Genomic DNA, 23107 nt, shown 5'->3' on the forward strand with positions numbered 1-23107 from the left:
CACAATAAACAATGCATTTTAAATGCATTTTTTGCTGTGAAAATGACAATGGTCCCAAAAATGTGTCAAAATTGTCCGCCATAATGTCGCTGTTACGAAAAAAATCGCTGATCGCCGCCATTAGTAGTAAAAAATAAATAAATTAATAAAAATGCAATAAAACTATCCCCTATTTGTAAACGCTATAAATTTTGCGCAAACCAACCGATAAACGCATATTGCGATTTTTTTAACCAAAAATAGGTAGAAGAATACGTATCGCCCTAAACGGAGGAAAAAAAAATGTTTATATATTTTTGGGGGATATTTATTATAGCAAAAAGTAAATATTGCATTTTTTTCAAAATTGTCGCTCTATTTTTGTTAATAGCGCAAAAAATAAAAACCGCAGAGGTGATCAAATACCACCAAAAGAAAGCTCTATTTGTGGGAAAAAAAGGACGCCAATTTTGTTTGGGAGCCACGTCGCACGACCGCGCAATTGTCTGTTAAAGCGACGCAGTCCCGATTTGCAAAAAGGGGCCTGGTCCTCTAGCTGCATTTTGGTCCGGGTCTTAAAGCGGAGTTCCACCCTATTTTACAACTTCTTTGCATTCGTTTTTACACTGCCCCTTTAAATACATTTGGGATGTTTTATTTTTGTCTTTTAAAAACTCACGTTTTTATCTGTGAGTCTCTTATTCCCCCGCCGCGGCGGAATGGCCCCCCGCCGCATCCAGCGCTGCTATGCCTCCTGGGATATGTGTCTCTTCAATCCCAGGAGGCTGGGCTGAACATCGCAGCCGTGGATGAACATCTCGGGGGGCGGGAGGGAGGGAGGGCAGTGCCGCCCATAGAGGTGGTGTCCTTCCTCTTCTCCCTCTCCAACTCCTCCCCCGTCCTAGCTCCTCCACTCGTCCTAGCTCCGCCCCCGCCCTAGCTCCGCCCCCGTCCTAGCTCCTCCACCCGTCCGTCACCGCCGCCCCCGTCCTCCTCCCTCCACCACCCGCCCACCTGCCATCTGTCTCCGATGCACGGAGATACAGATCATCAGGCAGAGAGAGCGAGTCTCTGTCTGATAGATCTGTATGTGAGAGCACCGAGCATAGTACAGCCCCGCCTCCCTGTACAGCCCCGCCTCCCTGTACAGCCCCGCCTCCCTGTACATTGCAACATCGCTCTGCACTGTGTGTTACAATTCTAGTGCAGGGAGGCGGGGCTGTACTATGATCAGTGTACTCACATACAGATCTACACAGACCGAGATGTGCTCTGTATGCCTGATCATCTGTACCTCCCCCCACTCTGCACATAATGTTGTCACCGCACTGTCACCGCACTAACATCACCGCACTGTCACCGCACTAACATCACCGCACTGTCACCGCACTAACATCACCGCACCGTCACCGCACCGTCACCGCACTGTCACCGCACCGTCACCGCACTGTCACCGCACTGTCACCGCACTAACATCACCGCACCGTCACCGCACCGTCACCGCACTGTCACCGCACTAACATCACCGCACCGTCACCGCACTGTCACCGCACTAACATCACCGCACCGTCACCGCACCGTCACCGCACCGTCACCGCACCGTCACCGCACTAACATCACCGCACCGTCACCGCACTGTCACCGCACTAACATCACCGCACTGTCACCGCACTAACATCACCGCACTGTCACCGCACTAACATCACCGCACCGTCACCGCACTGTCACCGCACCGTCACCGCACTGTCACCGCACTAACATCACCGCACCGTCACCGCACCGTCACCGCACTGTCACCGCACTAACATCACCGCACCGTCACCGCACCGTCACCGCACTGTCACCGCACTAACATCACCGCACCGTCACCGCACCGTCACCGCACCGTCACCGCACCGTCACCGCACTAACATCACCGCACCGTCACCGCACCGTCACCGCACTAACATCACCGCACCGTCACCGCACCGTCACCGCACTGTCACCGCACCGTCACCGCACTGTCACCGCACTAACATCACCGCACCGTCACCGCACCGTCACCGCACTAACATCACCGCACCGTCACCGCACCGTCACCGCACTGTCACCGCACTAACATCACCGCACCGTCACCGCACCGTCACCGCACCGTCACCGCACCGTCACCGCACTAACATCACCGCACCGTCACCGCACTAACATCACCGCACTAACATCACCGCACTAACATCACCGCACTAACATCACCGCACTAACATCACCGCACCGTCACCGCACTAACATCACCGCACTGTCACCGCACCGTCACCGCACCGTCACCACCGCACCGTCACCGCACTGTCACCGCACTAACATCACCGCACTAACATCACCGCACCGTCACCGCACTAACATCACCGCACCGTCACCGCACCGTCACCGCACTAACATCACCGCACTAACATCACCGCACCGTCACCGCACTGTCACCGCACTAACATCACCGCACTGTCACCGCACCGTCACCGCACTAACATCACCGCACTGTCACCGCACTGTCACCGCACTGTCACCGCACTAACATCACCGCACTGTCACCGCACTAACATCACCGCACCGTCACCGCACTGTCACCGCACTAACATCACCGCACCGTCACCGCACCGTCACCGCACTGTCACCGCACTGTCACCGCACTAACATCACCGCACTGTCACCGCACTGTCACCGCACTAACATCACCGCACTGTCACCGCACTAACATCACCGCACTGTCACCGCACCGTCACCGCACTGTCACCGCACTAACATCACCGCACCGTCACCGCACCGTCACCGCACCGTCACCGCACTGTCACCGCACTAACATCACCGCACTGTCACCGCACTGTCACCGCACTGTCACCGCACTAACATCACCGCACTGTCACCGCACTGTCACCGCACTAACATCACCGCACTGTCACCGCACCGTCACCGCACTGTCACCGCACTACCGTCACCGCACTAACATCACCGCACTGTCACCGCACCGTCACCGCACCGTCACCGCACTAACATCACCGCACTGTCACCGCACTGTCACCGCACTGTCACCGCACTAACATCACCGCACCGTCACCGCACCGTCACCGCACCGTCACCGCACTGTCACCGCACTGTCACCGCACTAACATCACCGCACTGTCACCGCACCGTCACCGCACTGTCACCGCACTAACATCACCGCACCGTCACCGCACCGTCACCGCACCGTCACCGCACCGTCACCGCACTGTCACCGCACTAACATCACCGCACTAACATCACCGCACTGTCACCGCACCGTCACCGCACTAACATCACCGCACTGTCACCGCACTGTCACCGCACTAACATCACTGCACCGTCACCGCACCGTCACCGCACTAACATCACCGCACTGTCACCGCACTAACATCACCGCACTGTCACCGCACCGTCACCGCACTAACATCACCGCACTGTCACCGCACTGTCACCGCACTGTCACCGCACTAACATCACCGCACCGTCACCGCACTGTCACCGCACTAACATCACCGCACCGTCACCGCACCGTCACCGCACCGTCACCGCACCGTCACCGTCACCGCACTAACATCACCGCACTGTCACCGCACTGTCACCGCACTAACATCACTGCACCGTCACCGCACTAACATCACCGCACTGTCACCGCACTAACATCACCGCACTGTCACCGCACTGTCACCGCACCGTCACCGCACTAACATCACCGCACTGTCACCGCACTGTCACCGCACTGTCACCGCACTAACATCACCGCACCGTCACCGCACTGTCACCGCACTAACATCACCGCACCGTCACCGCACCGTCACCGCACCGTCACCGCACCGTCACCGCACTAACATCACCGCACCGTCACCGCACCGTCACCGCACTGTCACCGCACTAACATCACCGCACTAACATCACCGCACCGTCACCGCACTGTCACCGCACTAACATCACCGCACCGTCACCGCACCGTCACCGCACCGTCACCGCACCGTCACCGCACTAACATCACCGCACCGTCACCGCACTGTCACCGCACTAACATCACCGCACTGTCACCGCACTAACATCACCGCACTAACATCACCGCACCGTCACCGCACTGTCACCGCACCGTCACCGCACTAACATCACCGCACCGTCACCGCACCGTCACCGCACTGTCACCGCACTAACATCACCGCACCGTCACCGCACCGTCACCGCACTGTCACCGCACTAACATCACCGCACCGTCACCGCACCGTCACCGCACTAACATCACCGCACCGTCACCGCACCGTCACCGCACTAACATCACCGCACCGTCACCGCACCGTCACCGCACTGTCACCGCACCGTCACCGCACTGTCACCGCACTAACATCACCGCACCGTCACCGCACCGTCACCGCACTGTCACCGCACTAACATCACCGCACCGTCACCGCACCGTCACCGCACTGTCACCGCACTGTCACCGCACTAACATCACCGCACCGTCACCGCACCGTCACCGCACCGTCACCGCACTAACATCACCGCACCGTCACCGCACTGTCACCGCACTAACATCACCGCACCGTCACCGCACCGTCACCGCACTAACATCACCGCACTAACATCACCGCACTAACATCACCGCACTAACATCACCGCACCGTCACCGCACTGTCACCGCACTAACATCACCGCACTGTCACCGCACCGTCACCGCACCGTCACCGCACTAACATCACCGCACCGTCACCGCACTGTCACCGCACTAACATCACCGCACCGTCACCGCACCGTCACCGCACTAACATCACCGCACTAACATCACCGCACCGTCACCGCACTGTCACCGCACTAACATCACCGCACTGTCACCGCACCGTCACCGCACTAACATCACCGCACTGTCACCGCACTGTCACCGCACTGTCACCGCACTAACATCACCGCACTGTCACCGCACTAACATCACCGCACCGTCACCGCACTGTCACCGCACTAACATCACCGCACCGTCACCGCACCGTCACCGCACCGTCACCGCACTGTCACCGCACTGTCACCGCACTAACATCACCGCACTGTCACCGCACTGTCACCGCACTAACATCACCGCACTGTCACCGCACTGTCACCGCACTAACATCACCGCACCGTCACCGCACCGTCACCGCACCGTCACCGCACTGTCACCGCACTAACATCACCGCACTGTCACCGCACTGTCACCGCACTGTCACCGCACTAACATCACCGCACTGTCACCGCACCGTCACCGCACTAACATCACCGCACTGTCACCGCACTGTCACCGCACTGTCACCGCACTAACATCACCGCACTAACATCACCGCACCGTCACCGCACTAACATCACCGCACCGTCACCGCACCGTCACCGCACTGTCACCGCACTGTCACCGCACTGTCACCGCACTAACATCACCGCACTGTCACCGCACTGTCACCGCACTAACATCACCGCACTGTCACCGCACTGTCACCGCACTAACATCACCGCACTGTCACCGCACCGTCACCGCACTGTCACCGCACTAACATCACCGCACCGTCACCGCACCGTCACCGCACCGTCACCGCACTGTCACCGCACTAACATCACCGCACTGTCACCGCACTGTCACCGCACTAACATCACCGCACTGTCACCGCACTGTCACCGCACTAACATCACCGCACTGTCACCGCACCGTCACCGCACTGTCACCGCACTACCGTCACCGCACTAACATCACCGCACTGTCACCGCACCGTCACCGCACCGTCACCGCACTAACGTCACCGCACTGTCACCGCACTGTCACCGCACTAACATCACCGCACCGTCACCGCACTGTCACCGCACTGTCACCGCACTAACATCACCGCACTGTCACCGCACCGTCACCGCACTGTCACCGCACTAACATCACCGCACCGTCACCGCACCGTCACCGCACCGTCACCGCACCGTCACCGCACTGTCACCGCACTAACATCACCGCACTAACATCACCGCACTGTCACCGCACCGTCACCGCACTAACATCACCGCACTGTCACCGCACTGTCACCGCACTAACATCACCGCACCGTCACCGCACCGTCACCGCACTAACATCACCGCACTGTCACCGCACTAACATCACCGCACTGTCACCGCACCGTCACCGCACTAACATCACCGCACTGTCACCGCACTGTCACCGCACTGTCACCGCACTAACATCACCGCACCGTCACCGCACTGTCACCGCACTAACATCACCGCACCGTCACCGCACCGTCACCGCACCGTCACCGCACCGTCACCGCACTGTCACCGCACTAACATCACCGCACTGTCACCGCACTGTCACCGCACTAACATCACTGCACCGTCACCGCACCGTCACCGCACTAACATCACCGCACTGTCACCGCACTAACATCACCGCACTGTCACCGCACTGTCACCGCACCGTCACCGCACTAACATCACCGCACTGTCACCGCACTGTCACCGCACTGTCACCGCACTAACATCACCGCACCGTCACCGCACTGTCACCGCACTAACATCACCGCACCGTCACCGCACCGTCACCGCACCGTCACCGCACCGTCACCGTCACCGCACTAACATCACCGCACTGTCACCGCACTGTCACCGCACTAACATCACTGCACCGTCACCGCACCGTCACCGCACTAACATCACCGCACTGTCACCGCACTAACATCACCGCACTGTCACCGCACTGTCACCGCACCGTCACCGCACTAACATCACCGCACTGTCACCGCACTGTCACCGCACTGTCACCGCACTAACATCACCGCACCGTCACCGCACTGTCACCGCACTAACATCACCGCACCGTCACCGCACCGTCACCGCACCGTCACCGCACCGTCACCGCACTAACATCACCGCACCGTCACCGCACCGTCACCGCACTGTCACCGCACTAACATCACCGCACTAACATCACCGCACCGTCACCGCACTGTCACCGCACTAACATCACCGCACCGTCACCGCACCGTCACCGCACCGTCACCGCACCGTCACCGCACTAACATCACCGCACCGTCACCGCACTGTCACCGCACTAACATCACCGCACTGTCACCGCACTAACATCACCGCACTAACATCACCGCACCGTCACCGCACTGTCACCGCACCGTCACCGCACTAACATCACCGCACCGTCACCGCACCGTCACCGCACTGTCACCGCACTAACATCACCGCACCGTCACCGCACCGTCACCGCACTGTCACCGCACTAACATCACCGCACCGTCACCGCACCGTCACCGCACTAACATCACCGCACCGTCACCGCACCGTCACCGCACTAACATCACCGCACCGTCACCGCACCGTCACCGCACTGTCACCGCACCGTCACCGCACTGTCACCGCACTAACATCACCGCACCGTCACCGCACCGTCACCGCACTGTCACCGCACTAACATCACCGCACCGTCACCGCACCGTCACCGCACTGTCACCGCACTGTCACCGCACTAACATCACCGCACCGTCACCGCACCGTCACCGCACCGTCACCGCACTAACATCACCGCACCGTCACCGCACTGTCACCGCACTAACATCACCGCACCGTCACCGCACCGTCACCGCACTAACATCACCGCACTAACATCACCGCACTAACATCACCGCACTAACATCACCGCACCGTCACCGCACTGTCACCGCACTAACATCACCGCACTGTCACCGCACCGTCACCGCACCGTCACCGCACTAACATCACCGCACCGTCACCGCACTGTCACCGCACTAACATCACCGCACCGTCACCGCACCGTCACCGCACTAACATCACCGCACTAACATCACCGCACCGTCACCGCACTGTCACCGCACTAACATCACCGCACTGTCACCGCACCGTCACCGCACTAACATCACCGCACTGTCACCGCACTGTCACCGCACTGTCACCGCACTAACATCACCGCACTGTCACCGCACTAACATCACCGCACCGTCACCGCACTGTCACCGCACTAACATCACCGCACCGTCACCGCACCGTCACCGCACTGTCACCGCACTGTCACCGCACTGTCACCGCACTGTCACCGCACTAACATCACCGCACTGTCACCGCACTGTCACCGCACTAACATCACCGCACTGTCACCGCACTGTCACCGCACTAACATCACCGCACCGTCACCGCACCGTCACCGCACCGTCACCGCACTGTCACCGCACTAACATCACCGCACTGTCACCGCACTGTCACCGCACTGTCACCGCACTAACATCACCGCACTGTCACCGCACCGTCACCGCACTAACATCACCGCACTGTCACCGCACTGTCACCGCACTGTCACCGCACTAACATCACCGCACTAACATCACCGCACCGTCACCGCACTGTCACCGCACTAACATCACCGCACCGTCACCGCACCGTCACCGCACTGTCACCGCACTGTCACCGCACTAACATCACCGCACTGTCACCGCACTGTCACCGCACTAACATCACCGCACTGTCACCGCACTGTCACCGCACTAACATCACCGCACTGTCACCGCACCGTCACCGCACTGTCACCGCACTAACATCACCGCACCGTCACCGCACCGTCACCGCACCGTCACCGCACTGTCACCGCACTAACATCACCGCACTGTCACCGCACTGTCACCGCACTAACATCACCGCACTGTCACCGCACTGTCACCGCACTAACATCACCGCACTGTCACCGCACCGTCACCGCACTGTCACCGCACTACCGTCACCGCACTAACATCACCGCACTGTCACCGCACCGTCACCGCACCGTCACCGCACTAACGTCACCGCACTGTCACCGCACTGTCACCGCACTAACATCACCGCACCGTCACCGCACTGTCACCGCACTGTCACCGCACTAACATCACCGCACTGTCACCGCACCGTCACCGCACTGTCACCGCACTAACATCACCGCACCGTCACCGCACCGTCACCGCACCGTCACCGCACCGTCACCGCACTGTCACCGCACTAACATCACCGCACTAACATCACCGCACTGTCACCGCACCGTCACCGCACTAACATCACCGCACTGTCACCGCACTGTCACCGCACTAACATCACCGCACCGTCACCGCACCGTCACCGCACTAACATCACCGCACTGTCACCGCACTAACATCACCGCACTGTCACCGCACCGTCACCGCACTAACATCACCGCACTGTCACCGCACTGTCACCGCACTGTCACCGCACTAACATCACCGCACCGTCACCGCACTGTCACCGCACTAACATCACCGCACCGTCACCGCACCGTCACCGCACCGTCACCGCACCGTCACCGCACTGTCACCGCACTAACATCACCGCACTGTCACCGCACTGTCACCGCACTAACATCACTGCACCGTCACCGCACCGTCACCGCACTAACATCACCGCACTGTCACCGCACTAACATCACCGCACTGTCACCGCACTGTCACCGCACCGTCACCGCACTAACATCACCGCACTGTCACCGCACTGTCACCGCACTGTCACCGCACTAACATCACCGCACCGTCACCGCACTGTCACCGCACTAACATCACCGCACCGTCACCGCACCGTCACCGCACTAACATCACCGCACCGTCACCGCACCGTCACCGCACCGTCACCGCACTAACATCACCGCACTGTCACCGCACTAACATCACCGCACCGTCACCGCACCGTCACCGCACTGTCACCGCACTAACATCACCGCACTAACATCACCGCACCGTCACCGCACTGTCACCGCACTAACATCACCGCACCGTCACCGCACCGTCACCGCACCGTCACCGCACTAACATCACCGCACCGTCACCGCACTGTCACCGCACTAACATCACCGCACTGTCACCGCACTAACATCACCGCACTGTCACCGCACTAACATCACCGCACCGTCACCGCACCGTCACCGCACTGTCACCGCACCGTCACCGCACTGTCACCGCACTAACATCACCGCACCGTCACCGCACTGTCACCGCACTAACATCACCGCACCGTCACCGCACCGTCACCGCACTGTCACCGCACTAACATCACCGCACCGTCACCGCACCGTCACCGCACCGTCACCGCACCGTCACCGCACCGTCACCGCACTAACATCACCGCACCGTCACCGCACCGTCACCGCACTGTCACCGCACCGTCACCGCACTAACATCACCGCACCGTCACCGCACCGTCACCGCACTGTCACCGCACTAACATCACCGCACCGTCACCGCACCGTCACCGCACTGTCACCGCACTAACATCACCGCACCGTCACCGCACCGTCACCGCACCGTCACCGCACTGTCACCGCACTAACATCACCGCACCGTCACCGCACTAACATCACCGCACTAACATCACCGCACTAACATCACCGCACTAACATCACCGCACTAACATCACCGCACCGTCACCGCACTGTCACCGCACTAACATCACCGCACCGTCACCGCACCGTCACCGCACCGTCACCGCACTAACATCACCGCACCGTCACCGCACCGTCACCGCACTAACATCACCGCACCGTCACCGCACCGTCACCGCACTAACATCACCGCACCGTCACCGCACTGTCACCGCACTAACATCACCGCACTGTCACCGCACCGTCACCGCACTAACATCACCGCACTGTCACCGCACTGTCACCGCACTGTCACCGCACTAACATCACCGCACTGTCACCGCACTAACATCACCGCACCGTCACCGCACTGTCACCGCACTAACATCACCGCACCGTCACCGCACTGTCACCGCACTGTCACCGCACTAACATCACCGCACCGTCACCGCACTGTCACCGCACTAACATCACCGCACCGTCACCGCACCGTCACCGCACCGTCACCGCACTGTCACCGCACTGTCACCGCACTAACATCACCGCACTGTCACCGCACCGTCACCGCACTGTCACCGCACTAACATCACCGCACCGTCACCGCACCGTCACCGCACCGTCACCGCACCGTCACCGCACTGTCACCGCACTAACATCACCGCACTAACATCACCGCACTGTCACCGCACCGTCACCGCACTAACATCACCGCACTGTCACCGCACTGTCACCGCACTAACATCACTGCACCGTCACCGCACCGTCACCGCACTAACATCACCGCACTGTCACCGCACTAACATCACCGCACTGTCACCGCACCGTCACCGCACTAACATCACCGCACTGTCACCGCACTGTCACCGCACTGTCACCGCACTGTCACCGCACTAACATCACCGCACCGTCACCGCACTGTCACCGCACTAACATCACCGCACCGTCACCGCACCGTCACCGCACCGTCACCGCACCGTCACCGCACTAACATCACCGCACTGTCACCGCACTGTCACCGCACTAACATCACTGCACCGTCACCGCACCGTCACCGCACTAACATCACCGCACTGTCACCGCACTAACATCACCGCACTGTCACCGCACTGTCACCGCACCGTCACCGCACTAACATCACCGCACTGTCACCGCACTGTCACCGCACTGTCACCGCACTAACATCACCGCACCGTCACCGCACTGTCACCGCACTAACATCACCGCACCGTCACCGCACCGTCACCGCACCGTCACCGCACCGTCACCGCACTAACATCACCGCACCGTCACCGCACTGTCACCGCACTAACATCACCGCACTAACATCACCGCACCGTCACCGCACTGTCACCGCACTAACATCACCGCACCGTCACCGCACCGTCACCGCACCGTCACCGCACTAACATCACCGCACCGTCACCGCACTGTCACCGCACTAACATCACCGCACTGTCACCGCACTAACATCACCGCACTGTCACCGCACTAACATCACCGCACCGTCACCGCACCGTCACCGCACTGTCACCGCACCGTCACCGCACTAACATCACCGCACCGTCACCGCACCGTCACCGCACTGTCACCGCACTAACATCACCGCACCGTCACCGCACCGTCACCGCACTGTCACCGCACTAACATCACCGCACCGTCACCGCACCGTCACCGCACCGTCACCGCACTAACATCACCGCACCGTCACCGCACCGTCACCGCACTAACATCACCGCACCGTCACCGCACCGTCACCGCACTGTCACCGCACTGTCACCGCACTAACATCACCGCACCGTCACCGCACCGTCACCGCACTGTCACCGCACTAACATCACCGCACCGTCACCGCACCGTCACCGCACTGTCACCGCACTAACATCACCGCACCGTCACCGCACCGTCACCGCACCGTCACCGCACCGTCACCGCACTAACATCACCGCACCGTCACCGCACTGTCACCGCACTAACATCACCGCACCGTCACCGCACCGTCACCGCACTAACATCACCGCACTAACATCACCGCACTAACATCACCGCACTAACATCACCGCACCGTCACCGCACTGTCACCGCACTAACATCACCGCACTGTCACCGCACCGTCACCGCACCGTCACCGCACCGTCACCGCACTAACATCACCGCACCGTCACCGCACTGTCACCGCACTAACATCACCGCACCGTCACCGCACCGTCACCGCACTAACATCACCGCACTAACATCACCGCACCGTCACCGCACTGTCACCGCACTAACATCACCGCACTGTCACCGCACCGTCACCGCACTAACATCACCGCACTGTCACCGCACTGTCACCGCACTGTCACCGCACTAACATCACCGCACTGTCACCGCACTAACATCACCGCACCGTCACCGCACTGTCACCGCACTAACATCACCGCACCGTCACCGCACCGTCACCGCACTGTCACCGCACTGTCACCGCACTGTCACCGCACTGTCACCGCACTGTCACCGCACTAACATCACCGCACTGTCACCGCACTGTCACCGCACTAACATCACCGCACTGTCACCGCACCGTCACCGCACTGTCACCGCACTAACATCACCGCACCGTCACCGCACCGTCACCGCACCGTCACCGCACTGTCACCGCACTAACATCACCGCACTGTCACCGCACTGTCACCGCACTGTCACCGCACTAACATCACCGCACTGTCACCGCACCGTCACCGCACTGTCACCGCACTGTCACCGCACTGTCACCGCACTAACATCACCGCACCGTCACCGCACTGTCACCGCACTAACATCACCGCACCGTCACCGCACCGTCACCGCACTGTCACCGCACTGTCACCGCACTAACATCACCGCACTGTCACCGCACTGTCACCGCACTGTCACCGCACTAACATCACCGCACTGTCACCGCACTGTCACCGCACTAACATCACCGCACTGTCACCGCACCGTCACCGCACTGTCACCGCACTAACATCACCGCACCGTCACCGCACCGTCACCGCACCGTCACCGCACTGTCACCGCACTAACATCACCGCACTGTCACCGCACTGTCACCGCACTAACATCACCGCACTGTCACCGCACTGTCACCGCACTAACATCACCGCACTGTCACCGCACCGTCACCGCACCGTCACCGCACTACCGTCACCGCACTAACATCACCGCACTGTCACCGCACCGTCACCGCACCGTCACCGCACTAACATCACCGCACTGTCACCGCACTGTCACCGCACTAACATCACCGCACCGTCACCGCACCGTCACCGCACTGTCACCGCACTAACATCACCGCACTGTCACCGCACCGTCACCGCACTGTCACCGCACTAACATCACCGCACCGTCACCGCACCGTCACCGCACCGTCACCGCACTGTCACCGCACTAACATCACCGCACTAACATCACCGCACTGTCACCGCACCGTCACCGCACTAACATCACCGCACTGTCACCGCACTGTCACCGCACTAACATCACCGCACCGTCACCGCACCGTCACCGCACTAACATCACCGCACTGTCACCGCACTAACATCACCGCACTGTCACCGCACCGTCACCGCACTAACATCACCGCACTGTCACCGCACTGTCACCGCACTGTCACCGCACTAACATCACCGCACCGTCACCGCACTGTCACCGCACTAACATCACCGCACCGTCACCGCACCGTCACCGCACCGTCACCGCACCGTCACCGCACTGTCACCGCACTAACATCACCGCACTGTCACCGCACTGTCACCGCACTAACATCACCGCACCGTCACCGCACCGTCACCGCACTAACATCACCGCACTGTCACCGCACTAACATCACCGCACTGTCACCGCACTGTCACCGCACCGTCACCGCACTAACATCACCGCACTGTCACCGCACTGTCACCGCACTGTCACCGCACTAACATCACCGCACCGTCACCGCACTGTCACCGCACTAACATCACCGCACCGTCACCGCACCGTCACCGCACCGTCACCGCACCGTCACCGCACTAACATCACCGCACTGTCACCGCACTAACATCACCGCACCGTCACCGCACCGTCACCGCACTGTCACCGCACTAACATCACCGCACTAACATCACCGCACCGTCACCGCACTGTCACCGCACTAACATCACCGCACCGTCACCGCACCGTCACCGCACTAACATCACCGCACCGTCACCGCACTGTCACCGCACTAACATCACCGCACTGTCACCGCACTAACATCACCGCACTGTCACCGCACTAACATCACCGCACCGTCACCGCACCGTCACCGCACTGTCACCGCACCGTCACCGCACTGTCACCGCACTAACATCACCGCACCGTCACCGCACCGTCACCGCACTGTCACCGCACTAACATCACCGCACCGTCACCGCACCGTCACCGCACTGTCACCGCACTAACATCACCGCACCGTCACCGCACCGTCACCGCACCGTCACCGCACTAACATCACCGCACCGTCACCGCACCGTCACCGCACTAACATCACCGCACCGTCACCGCACCGTCACCGCACCGTCACCGCACCGTCACCGCACTGTCACCGCACCGTCACCGCACTGTCACCGCACTAACATCACCGCACCGTCACCGCACCGTCACCGCACTGTCACCGCACTAACATCACCGCACCGTCACCGCACCGTCACCGCACTGTCACCGCACTAACATCACCGCACCGTCACCGCACCGTCACCGCACCGTCACCGCACCGTCACCGCACTGTCACCGCACTAACATCACCGCACCGTCACCGCACTAACATCACCGCACTAACATCACCGCACTAACATCACCGCACTAACATCACCGCACCGTCACCGCACTGTCACCGCACTAACATCACCGCACTGTCACCGCACCGTCACCGCACCGTCACCGCACTAACATCACCGCACCGTCACCGCACTGTCACCGCACTAACATCACCGCACCGTCACCGCACCGTCACCGCACTAACATCACCGCACTAACATCACCGCACCGTCACCGCACTGTCACCGCACTAACATCACCGCACTGTCACCGCACCGTCACCGCACTAACATCACCGCACTGTCACCGCACTGTCACCGCACTGTCACCGCACTAACATCACCGCACTGTCACCGCACTAACATCACCGCACCGTCACCGCACTGTCACCGCACTAACATCACCGCACCGTCACCGCACCGTCACCGCACTGTCACCGCACTGTCACCGCACTAACATCACCGCACTGTCACCGCACTGTCACCGCACTAACATCACCGCACTGTCACCGCACTGTCACCGCACTAACATCACCGCACTGTCACCGCACCGTCACCGCACTGTCACCGCACTAACATCACCGCACCGTCACCGCACCGTCACCGCACCGTCACCGCACTGTCACCGCACTAACATCACCGCACTGTCACCGCACTGTCACCGCACTGTCACCGCACTAACATCACCGCACTGTCACCGCACTGTCACCGCACTAACATCACCGCACTGTCACCGCACCGTCACCGCACTGTCACCGCACTACCGTCACCGCACTAACATCACCGCACTGTCACCGCACCGTCACCGCACCGTCACCGCACTAACATCACCGCACTGTCACCGCACTGTCACCGCACTGTCACCGCACTAACATCACCGCACCGTCACCGCACTGTCACCGCACTGTCACCGCACTAACATCACCGCACTGTCACCGCACCGTCACCGCACTGTCACCGCACTAACATCACCGCACCGTCACCGCACCGTCACCGCACCGTCACCGCACTGTCACCGCACTAACATCACCGCACTAACATCACCGCACTGTCACCGCACCGTCACCGCACTAACATCACCGCACTGTCACCGCACTGTCACCGCACTAACATCACCGCACCGTCACCGCACCGTCACCGCACTAACATCACCGCACTGTCACCGCACTAACATCACCGCACTGTCACCGCACCGTCACCGCACTAACATCACCGCACTGTCACCGCACTGTCACCGCACTGTCACCGCACTAACATCACCGCACCGTCACCGCACTGTCACCGCACTAACATCACCGCACCGTCACCGCACCGTCACCGCACCGTCACCGCACTGTCACCGCACTAACATCACCGCACTGTCACCGCACTAACATCACTGCACCGTCACCGCACCGTCACCGCACTAACATCACCGCACTGTCACCGCACTAACATCACCGCACTGTCACCGCACTGTCACCGCACCGTCACCGCACTAACATCACCGCACTGTCACCGCACTGTCACCGCACTGTCACCGCACTAACATCACCGCACCGTCACCGCACTGTCACCGCACTAACATCACCGCACCGTCACCGCACCGTCACCGCACCGTCACCGCACCGTCACCGCACTAACATCACCGCACTGTCACCGCACTAACATCACCGCACCGTCACCGCACCGTCACCGCACTGTCACCGCACTAACATCACCGCACTGTCACCGCACTAACATCACCGCACCGTCACCGCACTGTCACCGCACTGTCACCGCACTAACATCACCGCACCGTCACCGCACTGTCACCGCACTAACATCACCGCACCGTCACCGCACTGTCACCGCACTAACATCACCGCACTGTCACCGCACCGTCACCGCACTAACATCACCGCACTGTCACCGCACTGTCACCGCACTAACATCACCGCACCGTCACCGCACCGTCACCGCACTAACATCACCGCACTGTCACCGCACTGTCACCGCACCGCACTAACATCACCGCACTAACATCACCGCACTAACATCACCGCACTAACATCACCGCACTAACATCACTGCACTGTCACCGCACTAACATCACAGCACTAACATCACCGCACTAACATCACCGCACTAACATCACCGCACTAACATCGAAGCACTAACATCGCAGCACTAACATCACCGCACTAACATCACCGCACTAACATCACAGCACTAACGTCACCGCACTAATGTCACCACCGCACTAACATCACAGCACTAACATCACAGCACTAACATCACCACACTAACATCACAGCACTAACATCACCGCACTAACATCGCAGCACTAACATCGCAGCACTAACATCGCAGCACTAACATCCATCGCAGCACTAACATCACCGCACTAACATCACAGCACTAATGTCACCGCACTAACATCACCGCACTAATGTCACAGCACTAACATCACAGCACTAACATCACATCACTAACATCACAGCACTAACGTCACCGCACTAATGTCACCACCGCACTAACATCACCGCACTAACATCACCGCACTAACATCACAGCACTAACATCACAGCACTAACATCACCGCACTAACATCACCGCACTAACATCACCGCACTAACATCGCAGCACTAACATCACCGCACTAATGTCACCACCGCACTAACATCACAGCACTAACATCACAGCACTAACATCACAGCACTAACATCACCGCACTAACATCACCGCACTAACATCACCGCACTAACATCACCGCACTAACATCACCGCACTAACATCACCGCACTAACATCACCGCACTAACATCACCGCACTAACATAGCAGCACTAACATAGCAGCACTAACATCACCGCACTAACATCACAGCACTAACATCACAGCACTAACATCACAGCACTAATGTCACCACACTAATGTCACCGCACTAACATCACCGCACTAACATCACAGCACTAACATCACAGCACTAACATCACCGCACCATCACAGCACTAACATCACAGCACTAATGTCACCGCACTAACATCACAGCACTAACATCACAGCACTAACATCACAGCACTAACGTCACTGCACTAATGTCACCACCGCACTAACATCACCGCACTAACATCACAGCACTAACATCACAGCACTAACATCACCGCACTAACATCACCGCACTAACATCACAGCACTAACATCACCGCACTAACATCGCAGCACTAACATCGCAGCACTAACATCGCAGCACTAACATCGCAGCACTAACATCACCGCACTAATGTCACCGCACTAACAAAATGAATTTATTGACAGTGCACATGTCTGGTATATGTATACACACCACATATATAACAAGAGATATATATCATCTTGTTATGTAGATATATCTGCACAGGAACAAATTATTTTGTATATTTACTGGTTCCTGGAAGGAGGGGAGGAGGGGAGGAGGGGAGGTTTGCTTTGCATAGATAAGGGGCGGTAACTTCCTCTGACACTCCCGTTGCTATTGAAAACTGATCTGAAACCATTACACTGCTTGTACAACACTGAGCATGTGCGAGGCTGAAATCCAGGAAGTCATACAGTCTGGCTTCATGATGCCCACACTTAAGATGGCCCCAGTCAATTTCTATTTTATAAAGTGTCTAAATGCTGTAACAACCTAACAAAACGGACCTTAGTTTACAGACTAACTTTACTAGAATACATTAAGCTTGTGTATTACAGGGGTATTTATATTTAAAAAGTTTTTTTTTTTTCAATTTGTGGCCGGAACTCCGCTTTAAGTGGTTAAAGGAAAGGTTAATTTAAAAAAAAAATGCCCATTTTTTTGCAGGTGTGCATTTACTATTTTTTTTTTTTTTTTTAGGAGCAAGAAAAGCATTGCACCAGCAATCAGCAGATGCCTTGTAGTTTAGGTCTCCTGCAGACTAAGTGTAAAGCCTCGTACACGCGATCGGATTTCCATTGGATAAAAGGCATGGAATTTTGTGCAAAGAGAGTTGGACGTGATCTTGCAATGCATACAAACGGCAAAGAATTGTTGACCAACAAACACAAAACTACGGGTTTTTTTTCAGCTCTTTAGCGCCACCCTTTGGGCAACTTCTACTAATATTGTCTTATGGTTAACATTGGTTCAGAGCATGCGCGTTTGTTTTCCAGACTTATGTACACATAATCGGAAAATCCGCCATCACACAATTGTTGTCGAAAAATTTTAACGCATGCTATCCCACATTTGTTGTCGGAACTTCCGACAATTGTCCGATGGAGAATACAAATGGTTGGATTATCCGACAACATCCTGCCACCACATAATTCCCATCGGAAAATCCGATCGTGTGTACGGGGGTTAAGCACAGAACTCAACAGTGCTGTGGTAGTTTATTGAGAACTACAAGCAGACTGCCGCAAAGGATGATGGGGCTTATAGTTCATTCACAATGGCTTGGCCGTGTGGGTGGAGCCCCACATGCCTGTGCCATTTTCAAAAAGTGAAAGCTAGTACGGAGAACTTCTCCCTGTACTGCCGTCACAGGGAGAGGAGGGAACAGCAAGCGGCCGCAGCAGTGGGAACATGTTAAATGTTCCACCCTATAAACTTGTAATATTCGTAAAAACGGGTTTATATGTAAACCATCACCTTGTAAAACAACCCATTCAGTTTAAAATGAAAGCCAAAACATTTGTGTATTAGATATAAATACCTTTTTTTTTTTTTTTTAAGTGATCACATACCCTCTGTTCTTAGCTACATAAGAGCTTTGGGGAGGAGAAACAGCAGTACACTGGTCTTCCCAGAGTGTGTGTGGTTAGGCCAAGTCTCATCATTGAAGGTGAGCAGGCTGAGTTCCCAGCACAGCCAGAAAACTGACCACACTCTGTTCTCATTGTTAGTGTGGTCAGTTTTATATAATAAAGCAGAAGAACTGGCATTAAAAAAAGCGCCTGAAGGAAGCCGCATCTGCAATCCCAATGTGAATGCCTGAGTCCTTTTACACTGAGGCGCTGCGCTAGCAGGTCACCCAAAAAAGTCCTGCAAGCAGCTTCTTTGCAGCGCTTTAGGATCGGTGAATACATCGCTACTAAATCGCCCATTCCCATTGAAATCAATGGGAAGCGCCTGCAAAACGCCTTGGCAGCGGCGCTTTTAACCCTTTATTCGGCCACTAGCGGGGGTTAAAAGCGCCCCGCTAGCGCTCGAAAAACGCAGGTAAAGCGCTGCTCGTTTTAGCGGTTCTATCCAAGGGTTTTTTGGGCGCTGGCAGTGTAAAAGGGCTCTAAGGGTTTTTTGGGCGCTGACAGTGTGAAAGGGCTCTAAGGGTTTTTTGGGCGCTGGCAGTGTGAAAGGGCTCTTAAAGCACTCAGGCTTTCACATTGGGATTGCAGATGAGGCTTCTTTCAGGTGCTTTTTTTAGCGCTAAAAAACGCCCCAGTGTGAAAGGGGTCCAAGTATTACCACCTAACACAATCTCTCCAACATTTCATTATTACCTTTCTTTGGTTGGGGAACTTCAAGGGTAAAAGTTTGCCCTGATCACCAGTATGTGAATGCTTTTTAATCAGAGGGGCTGTATTTGGTCTGCCCCCAATGTTTAACAAGTGCACATCTTCCAGTAGGGCCGTCACAGACAGATCTCTCTTCTGATGCTCCAGGTAGGTCTGCAATCTAGTAATCTCATCTTGCTGTTCTTGCAACTTATCACTCTGTAAAAAAATAAATAAAAAATAAACAGTGGATAGTTACTTGTAAATTAGGATTGAAATAGTACAGCCATAGCAAAAGGAGCGGTCGCCAGTTTACACCTTGCCTCGCACTTCACTTTCACATCCAGGTAGGTACAAGAAGTAGAGCAGGATGGCACTGGGATTTACACATAGTACATTGGGAGCACAGACAGGGGTACATAGAATATATTCCCTATTAAGCTGGCATTTTAAAATAGAAATGTTTTACAAAATACGCAATAACTGTGGGAGATGACAGCTTAAACTTACAGTAGGGTCTCCAAACTATGGCCCTCAGGGACACCTGGCCTGCTAAGGCTCCTTTCACGCATGTGCGACTTAGGGTCCGACTTGTGAGACCCAAAATCGCAGGAAATGTGAAATGCCATGTATCTCTATGACAGACGTTCCAATTGACACTACTGCTGCAACTTCAGAAAAGGTTCCTGCACTACTTTGGTCTGACTCTGACCCGGCTTCAATGTCAGAGAGTGTAAGGCCTCATGCACACAGGACGTTTAAAAAAAACGCCAGTGCTGCTTTCAGAAAAAAAGCAGCGTTAAAAACGTGGCTAAAAGTGCGTTTTTAACGCTGCTTTTTTTCTGAAAGCAGCGCTGGCGTTTTTTAGCCACGTTTTAGCCACGTTTTTAAATAGTGTTTACAGACATGTATGCACGTTTAGTCACGTTAGCAGCTTTTGCCGTTTTTATAGTAAAAAATAAAAGTAAAAACCAGCATGTGATGGGATGACCTGAACAGGCATTTCATGTTTGTTAACTACTTGCCGACCAGCTGCCGTAGTTCTACGACGGCAGGTCGGCTCCCCTGCGCGAGAGCCCGTACAATAACGTCAGCTCTCTAAGCGGCCACTAGGGGAGCGCGCACGCCGCTCGTCCCTGACTCCCGTGCGCGTGCCCGGCAGGCGTGTCCTGTCATGGGGAGAAATGCCTGACCGTCTGTTGATACAATGTATGAACAGCGATCAGTCATTTTCCCTAGTGAGGCCACCCCCCCTACAGTTAGAACACACCCAGGGAACATACTTAACCCCTTCCCCGCCCCCTAGTGTTAACCCCTCCCCTGCCAGTGGCATTTTTATAGTAATCCAATGCATTTTTATAGCACTGACCACTATAAAAATGCCAATGGTCCCAAAAATGTGTCAAAAGTGTCCGCCATAATGTCGCAGTACCAAAAAAAAAATGCTGATCGCCACCATTACTAGTAAAAAAAAATGTTCATAAAAATGCCATAAAAATACCCCCTATTTTATAAACGCTATAACTTTTGCGCAAATCAAATCAAATCAATAAACGTTTGTGATTTTTTTTTTAGGAAAAATAGGTAGAAGAATACGTATCGGCCTAAACTGAGGAAAAAAAATGTTTTTTTATATATTTTTGGGGGATATTATAGCAAAAAATATAATTTTTTTTCAAAATTGTCGCTCTATTTTTGTTTATAGCGCAAAAACTAAAAACCGCAGAGGTGATCAAATACCACCAAAAGAAAGCTCTATTTGTGGGAAAAAAAGGACGCCAATTATGTTTGAGAGCCACGTCGCACAACCGTGCAATTGTCAGTTAAAGCGAAGCAGTGCCGAATCGCAAAAAGTGCTCTGGTCTTTGACCAGCAATATGGCCCGGGGGTTAAGTGGTTAAAGTAGTTGTAAAGGCAGAAGTTTTTTTTTTTTTAATCTTAATGCATTCTATGCATTAAGATAAAAAACCTTCCGTGTGTAGCAGCCTCCCCAGCACCCCCTAATACTTACCTGAGCCCCATCTCTCTTCAGCGATGTCCATGAGCCATCCGGAACTCTCCTCCCGATTGGCTGAGATGCAGCAGCGGCGCCATTGGCTCCTGCGGCTCTGGATCAAAGTCAGTTTGCCATACAGAAGAGAGGAAGAGGGGTTGGGACGGGGCTCCGTGTCTGAATGGATACACAGAGCGGCGACTCGGTTCGGGTGCCCCATAGCAAGCTGCTTGCTGTGGGGGCACTCGACAGGAGGGAGGAGCCAGGAGCAGCGAAAAGGGATCCAAGAAGAGGAGGAGCCAGGAGCAGCAAAAAGGGATCCAAGAAGAGGAGGAGCCAGGAGCAGCGAAAAGGGATCCAAGAAGAGGAGGATCCGGGCTGCTCTGTGCAAAACCAACTGCACAGAGGAGGCAAGTATAACATGTTTATTTTTTTTAAACAAGACTTTACAATCACTTTAAATGCTGACAAGTGGAACAATTTTACAGTGGCTATAAGAAGGTGGTCCA

At 56.6% G+C, this 23107-nt stretch overlaps 1 protein-coding gene across 2 annotated transcripts in view; it reads right to left on the bottom strand.

Annotated features, from left to right (window-relative positions):
- Positions 1–23107, bottom strand: part of KIF7 (kinesin family member 7) — a 114921-nt gene that overhangs the window by 61505 nt on the left and 30309 nt on the right. For both annotated transcript variants that reach the window (XM_040342415.1, XM_040342414.1), the window contains exon 7: positions 20612–20824. In XM_040342415.1, the coding sequence (XP_040198349.1) occupies positions 20612–20824 (213 nt within the window). The remainder of the gene's footprint in view (positions 1–20611; positions 20825–23107) is intronic.

Source organism: Rana temporaria, chromosome 3 (assembly GCF_905171775.1).
Source record: "Rana temporaria chromosome 3, aRanTem1.1, whole genome shotgun sequence".
In the NCBI taxonomy this organism is placed as follows: Eukaryota; Metazoa; Chordata; class Amphibia; order Anura; family Ranidae; genus Rana; species Rana temporaria.